The 17,646-nt window shown below is 39.7% G+C and overlaps 1 protein-coding gene across 1 annotated transcript in view; it reads left to right on the top strand.

Moving 5' to 3' along the window:
- Positions 1–9,729: 9,729 nt before the first annotated feature.
- The window catches only part of LOC109917429 (XK-related protein 7-like), a 197,450-nt gene continuing 189,533 nt past the window's right edge, over positions 9,730–17,646 (top strand). Inside the window, exon 1 of the mRNA XM_048608355.1 lies at positions 9,730–10,379. Coding sequence (XP_048464312.1) covers positions 9,730–10,379 — 650 coding nt within the window. The remainder of the gene's footprint in view (positions 10,380–17,646) is intronic.

Here is a 17,646-nt window from a genome sequence, read left to right as displayed (position 1 = left end):
TGGACCCTTCTTCTGAAGAAGTGTCCAGACCCGAAATGTCAGCTTTCTTGCTTCTCTGATGCTGCTTGGCCTGCTGTGTTCACCCAGCTCTACACCTTGTTATCTAGGATTAAGAGCTTGTGATTACTGAGTATGAAAATCTCAGGGGATCAGTGAACTATGTTTTTTTTGTGGAATCCAAAGTACACTCCTGCTTCTCGGGCCCACAAAAAAAGTCCAGCAGTTAACTTTGCGGGGTCTCTTCTGTCCCACCATCCATTGAATTGATAGAAGCCTGCATTGCCACTTAAGATAGTATTTATGTCAGAAGAGGCAAATTTTCAAATCAAAAGATATGTATTACCTCAAAGAGATGGATCTTGTAGAAATCCGATGATGGACCTCTTCAATAATTTTTTGATTAGTGAGAAAGGAGGTTTTGAGTCTACTGAACCATTTTGGGGGCCTTCTCTCTCCCTTCACATGAAGTAAGGACAATGAAAATCAGTACGAACTTTGTAGTAGTCTCACTATTAAAATCAGAAACTCTGAACTTTTGAAACATCTTGAAGTGCTGAAATGAATTACGGTTCCCGACAATTTGCCAGACTGAAGTTAATTTAAACCTGCACTGTAGAGTGATCAAAATGGGCTGTTGCCCTGGATAATGCCACCCCCTGCCCTACTAGATGGTATAAATACTTGTTATTATTGAGAGTAAATAACCATTGTACAATCATATAATTGTGGTTCTCGTATCCAAAAAAAACATTATTTTTCACTTTTAATATCAAATTAATATCACAGGATACTACAATCAATTCAGATCAGCTGATATCTATGGACATCAGAAGATACATAGACCTCTACACAGGAGAGACTGTAGGAAGGATCTTCAATTTAAGGCCACCAGTTCAGTGCTGATAAAATGGATAACAGTACTGTGGAATAGAGATAAATAATGCTAAAGAAAATATTTATACAAAACACACCCACATGAGATTGTAAATGCAGCTGACAGTATATTTGTACAAATGTCAACAATCTCCACTTTTGAGACCAACTTGCAAGTGTCCACATTTTGGTTTACTTTATCACTCCAAGTTGGAAGCTCAGCTTTCATTTATCTCTTCATAGCTCAAAACACTGATGTTTTCTATGCAACGCTGGGACCAAAAGATGTCAGAACAGAGGCAAATATTGAGTATAAGTAAAACATTTTGATGGAAACATTTAATCTGAAATACATTGTGGATGCACCTGAAAAGAAAAGTAAATGAGGTGAAATTATAACCTTGAGTTTAAAAAAGAATCAGTAGGAAGAAGTTGAACTGTAACTTGTTTATATTTTTCTACAGACCCACCTTGTCATTCAATATCAGCAGTGAGAACATTGATTAATTTAAATTTTAATAAAACTCCAATACTTTTCACTCAGCATTTCAAACTCATGATTGACCTTTAGGCAGGACAGCAACCATATATCTATAAACAGAAATATGTTCCTGACTCTAGACTTCCAGATTGTACATGGCTATCTTTTGAGTCTGCTGTGGCGGAGACCCCATTTGTAGACAGGCGTAATTAATTATCTAGCCTGCCTATATGAAACTAACGTGCGCCTAATAATTATATATAAATAAGAGCCCCACACCTTTTATGGTCTGTTCAGCTGATTCTGAAACCCATCCACAACCTGAAAGAAAGTTGGAAGCTGAATATTTAAAACAATCCTTAGTTGAGGTACGCATCATTATTTTGTACTGCTAACTCATATTTATGGCTATTTTGGCTGCTCCAGAAATTGTGGCATGTTACTTTGGAAATCAATCTATGTCCAGAAGGTTCTGTGTCAATTTCCTCCAGCAACATGTGCAAGGCAGTAAGGAGTGACAGAGAAGGAGGTGCCAAAATTCCCCTCCCAAAATATTTAAAAGATTAGAATATTATACTCATATTTAAGGGAGTAGCAGTATAAATGTGACCTCTGCTTCACTGGGACGTTGTTACAGAGCTATAAAGGTTCTTGAGTAGATTTGTAGCTTGGGTTGTGGATGCTGTGGTTGGTTCGCTCGCCGAGCTAGTTTGTTGTTTCATAGATGTTTCATTACCCTGCTGGGTAACGTCATCAGTGCAGCCTCTGATGAAGCGCTGTTGTGTTTTCCCACCTGGTGTTTAAACTCTGAGGTCCATTGTTACAGAGCAATTTCACCTTTTGCAGCACCAAATACAGCCAAACTCCAGGTCCCCTCACTTCACTTCCTGTGATTCAGAAGGTGTCCATGATTCTAATGTTTATGCCCCAGGATCATTTCTGGCTGCAACTGATGACATTGCCATTTTGTGCAGCTTTCTGCTAACAGGTCGGGCATGGGTGAATTCCTCCCTAAATCAAATGACTTCATTTGTTTGTCCCATGAAGGCAGCAAAGACAGTGATCTGGGCTTTGCCGGGATCAATGGCTGTCAACAGTTATTGGGCATAATTGCCACACAGCCTTGTGCACTCCAAATCAAAGCATCTAAGTATTTGTGAAAGGAAAGGCATCAAATCAGTGTGCATCTGTAATACTAAAAGACTAAAAAATGTTTATTTTTTAAAAATGGAGAAGTGATCTCTCTTGAGATAATACTAAAAATCCTGTGTGACCTATGGTTACTTGCATCTAAAAAATGTATGCAGTGTGAACTGAAGGAAGGAAGAGTTGGAGGACAGAAGTAGGACATTGAGCCCATCATGCTCATGTCAGCACTCTACAAGAGCAACTCACCTAATCTCATTCGCTTGTATTTTTCCCCATTTTTTTTAACTTTTTAGACGATCCAGTTGTCTCTAGAGGGCCTTGATTGAGCACTCACAGGGAGTGCACTTCAGGTCCTAATACAAAAACCATTTTTCTCATGCAGTTGTTGTTTCTTTTGCAGATCACTTTAATTATTCATCTTATGGTTCTTGATTCTTCCACCTACCGAAATAGATATTTCTTATTCACGCAGTCCAGACCTCTCAAGGTTTTGAGCACTTCTATCAAATTTTCCTCTTAATCGTTCCTCTATGGAGAGCAACTCTATGTGATTGAAGCTCTTCATTCCCTTTAATCACTCTTGTGGATCTTTCTTGCATCTTCTCTCATAAGTATACATCCCTTTTAATGTTTGGTGTCAAGAACTGGGCACGATACTGCAGCTGAAGCTGAATCAGTGTTTTTAACCAGGTTGCTCATATGGTCTTTAACCAAGCCAACAAATATTAATTTTAATATCATAACTTATGGAGTTAGTAATCAGAATGGCTTTTAATTGTCTATGAAATGTTTCCAATCCTATCAATTTCCACTTCTTTATTGTTGCTCTTTTTTCAGCAGGATGAGAAGCATAAACAAAAGACACAAAGTCTGTATGTTGCCTTAGTATTGCTTCCAGCAGCAAATCTATGGTAAAATAATTAAATGTAGTAATGGTCCATTACCTTTTCTTTCCATCCTTCTGTGAAACTTACTTCGCTTGATAAAGCTCACTTGTTACTTCAATGATGCATGGTATATTTCCTCTGCAAAACAAAACACACTCATTTAGAATATCATTACTGACTTCATGCTTCTGCTGTGTAAGCTCAGAATCCAAATTTTCTTTATCCTGTTGGTTTGCTGGGAGAGACACTTCTTTTCACCAATAGAGAATGGTGAAAGAACAAATGGAATTTGCTACTAAAACAATACCCTTACTTTTCATATTTATACGTGTCTTTCAGCAAATATGAATCTCTGACTAGCCCTTTTTCATTGACATGTTAACTTGAATTTATTTGAGCCCTTGTTCCATTAGTATAATTTGCAGATAACTAATTTAGTTACTAGGTATAATTTAGCATATGAGAGATAACAAATATTTATTTAAATTTAGCAGTACCTACTTATCAATAATGGATTGTTCTCCAGAAAAAATTAGAATGCTACATAATTATCTCATTAGTCAGTGATTGTTACATTAGCAACACAGTGGGAAACAACTGAAATACTCAAAACTAGTGATAGTGTCTACAAGCAATGGATGCCCATGTGGAGTTAAGTGCCTCAATTAGTCAGTGGTGCTCACTTGAAACTGATATGTTTACAAAGAAATAATCATCAATAATGGATGTCTGAAAAGCCCAGCATTACAGGGCATCCTTAGTTATCCTAAGAAGGGAGCAATAACGGAGTGACTTGCTAGACCACTTTCAGAGGGCAGTTCAGATTAAATTACATTAATGTGGGACTAGAAATGTGCACAGACTAGACTGCTTAACAGACCACAGATCATTCTTCCCTAAAGCATGTTAATGAGCCAGTGGTATTTCCACTTCAATGTGAAAGGTACGTACAGTTGTTCTGAGGAAGGGTCACTGGACCCAAAACGTTAACTCCGATTTCTCTCCACAGAAGCTGCCAGACCTGCTGAATTTTTCCAGCAATTTCTGTTTTTGTTTCTGGCAGATACATGCTATCCCAATTGAATACAAATAGTGGTCACAAGCAATCTTGACCATGTCATTGCAAGTTGATCATTTTCATTTTTGTGAAGCAGAAGAAATTGCAGGAATTCTTAGAATGGTTACCTGTGGGCCATAATTCACAAAGACAATCCGTAGGCTGCGCTAGGGTATGGTGCAGTGAAGACATGTAGAATGAGGGAGGAACAGATGCATCAGCAAGCCTAGAACTAGGACCAACCTCCAATGGCTGCCAAATAGCCTTCTCATGAAAGAGTCACAACTGAATATCTCATGATATGGAGACGGTACAGGATGCCCAGAATCTTTTGTTCTTGATGCCATTTCTTCCAAGCAAGTGAAGGGGCAGAGACTGAGAATGTCCTAGGACACCATGCCATCTGTTGGAGCAGAACTCGAAAACTGAAATGGGGAGCATTTGTTATATCCCAGTAGCCAACAAGGTGACAGTTGTACTAGGTTTTTTTTATGTGACTGGCTGATTCCAAAAGATCCACTGGGGACCTATGTGGGATCTCCCACTCCTCAACCCACAGATGCATTAAAGGGCCATTACTAATATTTGTGCAGATCACACTGCTTCATGTTGTTTCTATGTGAAAAGGCCGTTTCTGCAGTCCAGGCAGTAGCTTTGGCACCTTTTCACTGGCTCCGATCAGTGCTGGATACTAAACACTGTATGAATGGCACATTGACAGCACAATATCAAAATGTGGCAGACGTCATCAATAGAACAGGCCGCTATTTAATAATTGTCATCAGTTATCATCGCTACCACACCTCGGAGCTTGACACCAGATAACCTTGAAGCTGGCATGATGCCTATATATTGATAACAATAAAAAGTTTCTGCCTCATTACAAAGGCCGGATGCCTTTAAGGATAGCATCGAGGTGATAAGGCCTTTGTGCTGCATCTACAGCACCTGACTCATTTGTGTAACCCCTGATTGTGTTTGTGTGTACATACAATGCTGCTCATTCTTTCACCAGAGCCATTATGGAGCAGATGATAGACCTCTTGAAAATGATATTCTGATGTATGAGTTGGCTTGGGGATGCCTTGCTGAACAGTCAGGAAAGAGTATGCCACATAATTCTAGCATCTTGTGCTCTGCAAAATTGGAGCCGGGAAAGAGGGGATGTGATGCTGAAGAGCTGAGAGAGAGTGGCATCAGTTTTCTGAGGATGAATATAGGGACACTGAGCAGCAGGAACACCATCTTAGTAATGTTAGAGCAGTGCAAGATCAGGAGAATAAAAATAGACAGGTTTTAATTGACACCAAGTTCAATAAATGTGATCTGGGTGAGGTAATTATTAACTGATTGTTATTCAAATGGCAAGCAACCTATGTTTATTTCCAGAAGCAAATGCAACATTTTTATTTGTTTTTTTTTGCTTTTCCTGTTGTTCAAAGAAAGTTAACATTATCAACTGCTTGGAGGCTTTCCAACACGTGATGCTCCTAGATTGAACAATGACAAGCTGTGATACCAAGCTGGGTATTGGGAAATGCCTGGCACTTCTTCAGACAGGGTTCTAACATGAAATGGTGCTTACAACAGGTAGCCTCTGTAGCTTCACTGTTGCAGCTGCAGTTACTATAACAATCCACCAGACAGATCATGACGTAAAAAGGCAATATGTTGAAATTTTGACATCCTATTTTACACCACTGATGCTTTTCTTCTTAATTTCTCACCCACTACGTGTGCTGTGAAAAACAATTTCTGGATTGCAGTATTTGACTTTATGCACAGTTGAACTTTAAATATGGAACCAGTGGTACAAATCCCAAAAGGTCCCAGCAGCGAGTACGTCTACTGCTGGTAAGCACAGGATAGTGTGAGCGCAAAGTCATAACAGCATTGTACATACATAATGAGGTGAGCAATGGAGAATTGTACAAGAACTCACTAGAACACATTGAGACAAAGCCTCAGAAAAGCTCCATGAAAATTACTCTTGGCTGATTTTTGGTAAAATTCAACCCAGTGATTTTACTGGGCCACTTTGGAAGAGCCCTGGAGAGTGCAGCAAAGTAAGTGTTCAAATCCACACTTGTCTTTTGTATGTTGTTCAGACTCACTACTGTGAAGTGACATCCCTTACTACCAACTCTCTGGTGAACAAATGATGAACAGGAAGGGCAGGAGGAGGAGGAGGAAGAAGAAGAAGAGATGACAAGCAAAAGAACTCCTTTTTGCATGAACATTCTGAAGCAACATGGTGAAGAACTCATCCAAGTGCAATACAACTAAAGGTAATCCCAAATCCTCACTGACCAACAGTCTTGCAGGTTATGTTCCCTCCATCACTGAACATTACAATGCCTGATTGACCTTTACTTTTCATTGTGACCAATGAAAAATAAACATTCCAAACCAATTTCTTAAAGAAAATCATGCCATATTGCAAACAAAAGCCAGCTAATCATAATTGTGCATTCCATTAGTTCTTGCCTTTCATTTACCTTTCCCTTCTTAGTTTTCACATAATGCGTTACCCTCAGAGCTGCAGCATGGCACGTAGGATGACCTTCAATGGAGCAGACTGAAGATGGCCTTGAGGAATGACCTCAAATTGCTATGAGCCTAGAAAGATTGCATCATCTTTCCATGAGTGTCAATCATGGGGTTTAACTAGCTGACAAGCAACAACAAGGGCACTGTTTGATTGGCAGAGATGGGCAATGACTATTGTTTTCCTTAGAGAAAACATCAGAATCATGTACCGTGGAGTCACTGCCCCATTGCCAAGATAGTGGATTGAAAAAGCTACAAATCTGCTGAAGGACAGATTACTATGTGGCTATGATATCCCGCAAGTTTCATTGCAAACTGTAATCCCTAAGTATGATGACAAGAGGTCTAAGCTGATATTTACATGCCTTGAGTCTGAGCTTTGACTGCAGAACTTAGAATTTAGGTGGCTGCTGCTCGTGCTTCAGTAAACATTGCAGCATTGGTGATCAAATACTGTACGATGGATTGATCCACAAGTATGTTCATAGAGTTGACCATTACTTCCATTCTGGAAAGAATGAGATTTAAGCTTTACACAATACATTGTGCAAGTGTGGTGCCCCTTGATATTCACTGTAGGCATTCTGGCAAACATCTCAACATACCATGGTTTTTTGTTGCATATACCTATCAGTGCTCTTCTGTACATCATCCCATCAAAATCCCCATTTGTGGAATTCATGCACATCTTCATTCTCCAGCTAACTGGAATGTGTGGTTTTCTTGTTCCCAGCTCTGGCTATGTCCAATTCCTGCCTGTTACTACATCACAGAGAATTCAGCTTTAATCTATCCTTTGAGATGCTCTTCATCAGTGCCTGAACTGGTAGCTTTGAGTATGATGTGTGAATGTGCTATGCCTTCCCATTCTTGAATTTTTAGCATTCTTCCCACTGCCTGGACTGGTTTCAGTTGTTAAGTATCTGAAAGGAAAACTGGCACAAGGATAAGGATGTGGCACAGAAAAAGTAAGGATTGAGTGGAATTGGTGGGTGTGAGTGGCATGAGCATTTTTGTACCATCTGCAGCTTATAAATCAGAGGGAAGTGTGAGATGAGTGGAAATGGGAGGTGAAAAGATGATTAGATGTAAAATTATGAGGGTAACAGAGAACACAACAGACAGTGGAGGGTCACTGCCACAATGGTTTCATTGGTCATTATCAGAGGAATGGTCATTCCCAATGATGGCTAGCACCTTTTCCTCTGGGAGTGCATCAGGATAGTCAGGGCTTGATTCCTTGTATTAATCTCCAAAGTTAGTCGCTCCTTCTGTCTTTTGACCATGTGTCTAGAGCACCTCCATATCTGCTGTGTTTACAGAAAATCTCTCCTTTCCATTACATCCACTAAGACCTCTGGTGCAACTTCCATTGCATCACTCCTCGCTCTTTCTCAGCACAAATTCTCTTGAACCAGCCACAATGGGGTGCAATAAGCCCTAAACTGTGCAGACCTGCTTTAGGTGGTTCTAGACACTCGTAAAAGAGATTTTGTGTTGCAGTGTCAGCATACCTACTTCAGACAAGGAGCTCTGCATTCAAATCTCATGCCAGGCTTGCTGTCAATGGAAGGTTGATTGTCAGCTCAGTCTTTCCAATATACCTGATGGCAGGTGGTAAGAATGGGAGAGTCTCTGGGTCAGCTATCCATCAGGAAGCAATTGCAACCACTGCAACGCTTTTTCTCACAAGCACACATCATGGAAGTCCATGACCCAACCTTTGGAAACCAGAACAGGAGAAAAGGCAGGGATGCATCTGGATATTGGTCCAGATGCTTGTGAACCAAAGCAATAAACAGTTTAGTTAGCATTAGAGTGGTGGAATGAATAGAGATATATAAATGAGATTCAGCGTGAAGTTTCCAGAAATCAGGAATTTTGATCGCCGTGCCCATTTTTGGGGGTTATACATTAGGTTGTCGACACAAAGATTTACTAAAAACATGATCCCACCGGGAAATAAAGGACTTCCCCTAAATAACTGGCTTCATATTGGTATTGAATCGTATCCAGAACCGCGATTGTAACTACGAGGGACAGTTTGCACCAGTGAGATTGGTGAACTACATCCCCAAGCAATGTGAGAGTGCTGGAGTGACAGAATTAAAGTCAAGCTATTTAATAGTTTTACGGCCACCGTAATAAATACTGGAGTTAACGTTTCTCGAAATACTACTTACCCCAGTAAGTAAGATTACCCCAGTGCGAGCAAAGTATTTTATTGAAAGAGAAACATGCTGTAATAGACGTATCAGATGAGCAGGTGAGAGAAGGTGAAAATGTGGGGTGGGCGGGGGCGTTGCTGAAAACAGCCTGGGGTCTAAACCTGTCTAGTTCATGCTGCACAGGCAGCAGAGCTGGGTCTGGGGAAGGGGGTGTGGGGTCTGCCTGTTGAATTCTTGTCTGGGTCTCTCTGTGAAACAAAAGGGTGAAGCGCCTGTGCAGACTCGGTGATGTAGCCACGTTAATCGAGCTGGGCTCCAGTGGGAGGGTCAGAACCAGTGGCTGTGCCGCCAGAGCAGGGGGAGGAGCGGGACTGGCAGCCTGAATATCTCTCTCTCTCTCTCTCTATAGCCCAGCCCCACCCGCAGCCGCCGGAAGTTTTATTTTCCCCTCCCTCTAGCAGGAGGGTTTTTTTTTCTGAAAGAAAAGGCTCGGCTTCTGCGGAAGCGAGTGCCAGTCTTTTTTGTGTGTGTAGGGGGGGGTGGTGGGGAGGGTGCTTGTTCAACATGGCTGCAAAGTCGGACGGCATGGGTGGGACGGCGTCCGTCTCGTTGCAGAATTTAGGTCAACGCCCAGCGGAGAGTGAGTGCGGGGAGAGGGGCTTGCTGTCCTCGCCTGCCGGGGCCCTGGCCCCCACCGCAGCCGCCGCCGCCTCGTCCTCCTCCTCCCATTGTTGTGAGCCGGGCTCCGGCTGCTGCCACAGCTCCTGTGTCAACTCGATACCTCGCCAGCGGGAAGAGTACTCCTTGGCGGACTGCTGCTGGATCCTGGGCGCCTTGCTCGTCTTCTTCTCGGATGGAGCGACAGACGTGTGGCTGGCCGTGGACTATTACTTCCAACGCGACTACTGGTGGTTCGGGCTGACGCTCATCTTCGTGGTGGTGCCGTCCCTGGTGGTGCAGGTACTGAGTTTCAGGTGGTTTGTCTACGACTACACCAACAGTGGTGGTGGGAGCAGCGCCCGAGCCCGGGCAGCGGCGGCGGCGGTAGGAGGAGGAGGAGGAGGAACTGGTCGCGATGAAGCAGCCGATCATTTCAGCACCAAGGAGAGCGACGCGGGGCAGCGCAGGACTACCTGCACCTCGACCTGCTGCCGCCTGTGCATGTGGTTCCTGCAGTCTTTCGTTCACATCCTGCAGCTTGGACAGGTCTGGAGGTAAAACTACAACATTCAATTAACTGTATGTTCGTTGCTTCCAATCTCAAACAGTTAGGCACCCCCTCCCCTCCTTTCAAAACAAAAACTGGGATCCTTCTAATGTGTGTGTGAATCTATTCAAGCAGACACCGTGTGGGCATTTTATGTAATCAAAGAAACAATTGAAGAGTGACATACTATCTATTGCAACTCCCCTTTTTAGAGGTAAAATTGGACCTCCACTTTGGGACGTGAATTTCTGCCTTTCAGTTCTGCTGTTTTGAATCCAAATTTGATGGCTTTTTAACCATAATATAGATGAATAATTGGAGTAATGCGTTTAAATTAATTATGATTACAGTAAACCAATTTATAAGCAAGAGGAATAAGAATTATAGATGAATTTCATTTTGCAAGCAAGATAGATCAGTACTAAAGAGGGAGTGTTTGCTCTGGCCAGTTATAGTCGTGAATCCACTTTGACCGTGTTTTTCGGAGTTTATACGTGGAAATATACTAACGGTATTTGTCCTCTGACGACTGTTCGTTCTCCCCATCCAGCACGGCAATTAAGTTTGACGGAACATTGGGAACGATGCAAACTTGTTCTGTATCAACAAAAGTTTGGGATAGTCAATAGAGAAACTGAATGATAGACTTGAGAAATAGTTTTTAATTTTACAGTACGATTGCTGGTTCAACACATTGGTAGTTATTGTTGACTTTGAACATACATTTCTGCTTTAAACACGGCACAAGTAGCAATTAAAAAAACAATTGAGAGCAGGAAAGGACCAGGGAAGACATGAAGGTCCATTACGTTTCCTCCACGTGCTTTATTACAAATACTTGTGTGCCCGTTGTAACTGACTTTTAGTTTTGTATTTTTATTTTGAATCCTACCTCCCCTCCCCATAGCTTAGAAACTGGGGGTTTAACATGACTGCGGTAAATCAGGACCTTGTGGAGAACTGTAATACATTATAACTCAGACTCTTATTTAGTTGATTACTCCTTTATGGATAAACTTTAACGGGAAACTGTATGATAGAGATGTTTACTCATAAACAGAATGGATACAATGCTTTAAGATTAATGTAAAAAGTGATACTAATCCCTGTGTGCGGTAATCAATATAATGTAACTTGATTTCACTTGCCAGTTTCCAGTAATATTTATTGCAGGCTACTTTTGGTTACAGTGGTGTTAACTGACAAAACTTGACAGAAACCAATTATATCTTTACATACACTTACCTTATTCTCATTCTAGACTCTAAAATAATGGCTTCTGAAATTATGGGCCTCAGTAATTCTTTATAGTTTGAGACATCGCTAAATAATTGTGGCAGATACTTATCTTTGAATAGATTGGAAGAACAAAACTTCCAGTATAATTGTCTGTTAATAATACCATCACAAGTAATACATGGAACAAAAAATACAATTTTAAATTTTCTTTCAAATTGAAAACTGAGGAAACTCCACCCCACCAAAACTCCAATGTGATTCACAACCGCTGCTCATACTTAAGAGGCAGCTTCCTTGAAATTTTTGTTTGTAAAACAAAAGCAACTTGTAAATTGTGTATTTAATCATCACAAAGTATATCCCATCACAAAGGGTATAACATTACAAGTAGTTTAAAAATAACTTTCTTTGAAAATTGAAAAGAAACTTACCATTACAATACCAACGTGCTGCCCCTTTAGGGGGCGTTATATGAGCTGGTAACAGCAGAAATACGTGGCCTCGCCGCTCCTTCTGTTTGCCCATCTTTTGTGTAGATCTCGAGTCAATACCCTGCTGAAGCCTGAGTAGAAGGACGAATAAAGCTTTTATTCGCCTGCAGTGGCGATGCCCTGACTGGAAGAGCTGGGTATATATTTCCTTGAGCTAATGTTTAATTTTAGCTAGAACGGTTTTGTGTAATGTGATATTTAAGTCTGTGTCGGAATGGTTCAAGGATGCAATTAAAATCTCTCACGTGTGTACTCACTAACCATCGCAGTCATATTTAAAAATTGAACTGATTGGCAAAGTCCGTTTTCTTTACAATAATAAAAACACTTTTCTGTTTATTAGGTGAACACGATGTGCAAATATAAAAATACAAGTCGTTCAGGAACATGCTGTACCTAACAAGTCAATGATATTTCAATCTTAAAATTCAAGTTTTATTCTGGCTGAATATGCAGGCCATTTGTACGTTCAGGAAACTTTAGTGTATCCTCATGCCCCTACGGTATTTAAAATTTAATCAATGCCTCAAAACACAATGTACCCATTTGACCGCTACATTGTATGCTCAAGCATGATTTAAGTGGTGCATTGGGTTATCACACTTTCCTCCTGCAATTAATATCCAGTACTGATTGAGGACTGAAGGACAAAAGGAACTTGGATAAACTCTCCCAGATTCCATTGAGTATGGCTGTATAGTGGTGGGCTAACAGTCTCATTTGTAGAAGTGTATGGTGAGGGAATGGGAAATTCACATCAATACAGTGGAATGTTCTGCTAAAGTTGGCATAATTTTGGGGCGATGGCAAGGTGTTAAAGCAGAGATAAAGCCATTCTTGGAATCAAGTTGTGCTGTACAGTATATTGGCTGAAACATGTTAAATTACCAAATTTTAAAGTTGAAAAATAAATTTAATTTAGAGGATATCCTGGTGGCAGAATGTTGACTAAATTGGAAATCATTTCGATCTTTAAGGAACCCTAATTTGTGACTAAAATCTCCTCCAATTTGCCCACAGTATTTATGGAATTAATTACCTAGCAAGGAATCATTTTGAAAGATTTAAAGTGCAAACACCAGTTTATTTGTTCTTTAATTAATAGATAAACTTTTTTGAATTGGAATTTGATAACATGCTGATTAAAGATTCTGACTTATGATCCTGGTCTTTCTAAAATTCATCTTGCCTATCATTCTATCCCTTGATAGAACAGATGGTTGCCTATTTTGGCTTAATTCAGATGCAGTTTTACCAAATTAGAAGTTCTACATGGGCATTGGACAATAATGTCTACAACTTGCAGTTTTTAGTATAATAGGTATCCCAATTTGTTTAAGAGGTGGAAATGGAAGCTTGGAAGCTGAGTACAATTGCCATGCCCATTTGAAACAGTGCACTGGTACTGAAGCCCAGTGACCTCTAGGGTTGCCACAAAAGTTAGATTTCATCAAATTATAAAAATCGCCAATTTACCTGTCTGATGGACTCAGGTTAATAGAACACTGACCAGGATTCTGTACTTAACATGAACTACTATAATAAATCAATTCTCTACAAGATGAAATTCTAATCCCTTAAACCACTCCCCACACACACAACAGACACAGTCAGAGAAACATAGGTGTTAAGGGTGAAGGGTAAAATATTGCAGAAGCACAGTTCAATAGCAGCAGTCCACAGGATTCGAGGAGGTGTCTCTTTTGCTTCTTTCTAGTCCTTCTGATCTCTGATCATCTTATTTTAAAATCCATTCAGTTCTTTGCTGAAGCCCTAGATTGGTTGACACATTAGTTGTTCAACCTTTCAGTCACTGGCTAAAGGCAATAGTTTCTAGCAAATGTGCAAGAAGTTAATTAACTTTCAGTTCTTGGTTACTTCATTGCAGACAAAGAAGAAGAGAGATGCTGTCTGCAGCCTTGAGACCTTCTGCCTGTGTAATGTTCACACATGAACTGCCCATCTGTCCATGAACCAATCAGAGAGTTGTTATGCTGATGACTCCTGGCCCTAACAATTGGTCCTAATTGTAAAACCAGTCAGTGGTTTGTTTCTGGGCAAGGCTTGCTCTAAATACCCACCCACCCACGTGCCTTTGAGTCTCAAACATCTTCCCTACTTCTTGAACCAGTGTAAACTCAAGTCACAATGAACTTGAGTAACTTGTCTTTTAAAAAGTCAGAAGTCACACGACACCACGTCATAGTGCACCAAGTTTATTTGAAATCACCTGACAAAGGGTCTACCCTCCGAAGCTTGTGATTTCAAATCAGGTGAAGTGACGAAGGAGCAGTGCTCTGGAAAGCTCATGATTTCAAATAAACCTGTGGCCTATAACCTGATGTCATGTGACATCTGACTTTGTCCACCCCAGTCCAACACTGGCACCTCTGCACCATCGATTTTAAAAGTGCAATTACTCCTTTCAGAATCCTTAGTTTAAAGCAGCCGTTTCCCCATTTTGATCCACAACTAAATCAAAGAGAAATAAAAAAAAATGTGCTCTTTACACAGGCAAGAACTCTGAGGAGATATCTAAAAAAGTAATGTTTTAGAAAAAAGCAAAGTGCGTCAAGATCATCTCATGGCTAATGTTATCTATGAACAAAATTATTCACAGTAAGTGGTTCACGCTATGATTAAGTTAAGTTTTTGAAAGGAAAAGCTTTAGCCACTTCTAAAATTGTCATCCTCTCTGCAAATTGGGCTAAAACATCAAATAGTTTTTAGAGAAGTGAGTCAATGAGCAACAACCTTTTAAATGTTCTTCTGTTAATCTGTTTTACAGAAAGTGGAACGCTTGATAAAGAAATCCTTGTGCTTCAGTCTAATTTGTGGTATGAAGTGTGTGAATTGAGGAACCAAGAGGATAGCAAATATTGGCCTTTGGCACCTGTACTAAGGGAACATATGGACAGGAGTTTCCACTGAGGGAGAATTCAAGCTGAAGGAGGAACTGGCTATTGGTTTGCATTTTTTAAAATAGGATTTTGGTTAAATTTTGGTTTAATATCACATTCTATTTCATCTTCCTAATTTCAGAGGCACAGGGAGATGGTGGTAGTTTAGAAATTGAGTGTCACCTACTAAATGTGTGGGTGTCTTATACTAGGACTACTCAAAAATAGTTCTGTTAGATGTTGTTGTTATTATTAGCTTGAATTACCATACTTGGGTTGTAATTATTCTGCACAATCAACACAAAATACAACTGTACGTTTAAAGAAAACATTAATTTGCAATGCACGCACAGTCTAAACTAACTGCGTTAATAGGAATGGAAAATGGACAATTATCCAACCCTATAATAAGGCAATTTTTTTTTTAAAAAGTAGTGTTTCAAATAAAAGCAATAAAAATCAGTGTTATTTAAGAATTTGTAGGACACTGGGAATGAGAAGGAAATGAAGATTCTAATTCTTCCTTTATATTTAAAGGAGATAAAGTTTGAAACTTAACAAGTGACACTGGAAGATATTGACACATTGCAATATGTGTGCTCCATCTCTGTATATCCAATTGCTCCAGGATACTGATTTTGTTTTTGTTCCAGGACTGCCATATGGCTTTCCTTTTTGCAATAGCAAGACAATTGATTTCCATTCTCTGAAAGTAATGTTTTTTTTTGTGAATGGCTGGGCTAAGGGTGTGCTTTTGACAATGATAATTCTATCACTGGAAGAGCCATCACCAGTCATTTCTCAACGAGGAAGCTATTTCTTGCTCCACTTAGAGGTAACTTATTGTTGGAGGGTAACAGTTTGTGCATCTTAGTTACAAGAATTAGGTCAGGTAGGCAACAGGGCAAAGACTTCAAATAAGACCAGAAAAAAAAACAACTAAAGTGTTGTCATTGCAAATACAATTCTGCTGAATCAGTGTTGAAAGATGAAAATCACTTTGAATTGTTTTATTAGTAGCTGCATTTTTACACTGGAAAACAAGGTACGTACAAGTTTTTTTTAAAATAATTTTTCCGTCAAATGTAGATGCAGCCGGCTATTTATGGGTGAGTAGGCAATGGGCATATTTATTGCCTATTCCTAATTTCTCCTGAATATGCTTTAAATGCAATAGCTTTCCAACTAATAACTTGGAGTCCAAAATAAAGGAGCATCAAGGAAGTATATATTCCCCTAAACCCATGATTAATAAAATAATCTTTATCTTATGTAAGTGTTACATTAAGCCAACAATGAAGAGGAAAATCATTTTCAAAATGCTGTATGTGATATCTTTGGCTGTAGATGAAGAAGTTGCCTCCTAAATTTTTATTTTGTTGATTAATCATGGTTGTGTGGTATATCCGTAATTACAGATCTGGGGCACTGAAAGAATTCTACTTGTAACTCAACCAAAATGAGCAAGTTTTCCCCTATCAGGATTCCGAATGCATAGTTGAAGCCTTGGATTCATACTCCGATTTACAATGACAGTTTTCATTTCCACTCTCCTTTCTTCCAGACACTGCATGTCTGTTTCAATCTCAGAAGGAAAAAGTGAAATAATTGACATTCAGCTCCAACAAATGAAGAAATCAAAAGGCAGTTCAATAAACTGGCATGTTATTTATAATACAGAATTTTGATTCTGGCTATTTCTTTTGCAGATGAGTGTAACATCAGCATCTGTTTTGACATGATAGACGTCCTGTTTTAGTGGTTGATTTTAAAAACATGCAGAATCTTTGCAGGCTTCCATTTTTGGCCTGGTATCTGGGATCAGCAGTGGACAAATGGTACCAGCTGTTCAGTACACTTCCGGTTGCCTATAAGTAAATATAGGCTTATGCACTGGGATATACTGTTATTAAAAGAATCCAAAATACTGGCTAACGTGCAGGTGAACGGTTGCATAGTTCACTCTGTGGAAGTTGGTGTTAATTTTTTGAATTGTAACAGTCATAAGTTGAACTGACCTAATTAAAGCTGTTCAGTAACAGCTGATTTATATGCTCACTCTCTGTAAATTAAAAATGCTTATTTTTTAAAAATCTGGATTCATCTTACCCTTTCCACATGTGTTTTTTCATCCATCACCTAAAGTATTGGAGTTTCATATTCGAATGAATAGCATGATGTGTTCAGTTCAATTCTTCATGTCCTCTGAGTTAATCCCACAGTTACATTGCTGAATAGTTAGGTACTTCATTGTTAGGCTACAACCCTTAAAGCATATCGAATTGCAAGAGTGCTGGACCTGAGAGAATATCTACCATATTACCTAATGTTGTAACAGTGAGATTTCATTGTTGTAATTGTCCAGAATTACTTCTGTAACGAAATTCCAAACAAAAGTAGTAAGCTCAATGGTTATCTGTGAGAGTAGCTAGATATAATATCGATTTCCAAAAAAGCTTGCAGTAATTGTGTTCCTACACCTTGGGCATCAATTGTGTGTATTCTTGCACGATGTAAAATATGGGATTAATTTTTGTAGAATCATTTAAATCTTACAAAAACAGCCCGTTTAAACTATGATAACAAGGCGTAGAGCTGGATGAACACAGCAGGCCAAGCAGCATCAGAGGAGCAGGAAGGCTGA

Source organism: Rhincodon typus, chromosome 19 (genome assembly GCF_021869965.1).
Source record: "Rhincodon typus isolate 14 chromosome 19, sRhiTyp1.1, whole genome shotgun sequence".
Taxonomy (NCBI): Eukaryota; Metazoa; Chordata; class Chondrichthyes; order Orectolobiformes; family Rhincodontidae; genus Rhincodon; species Rhincodon typus.
Note: the sequence above shows the minus strand (reverse complement) of the source record. Positions and strands in the feature narration are given on the sequence as shown.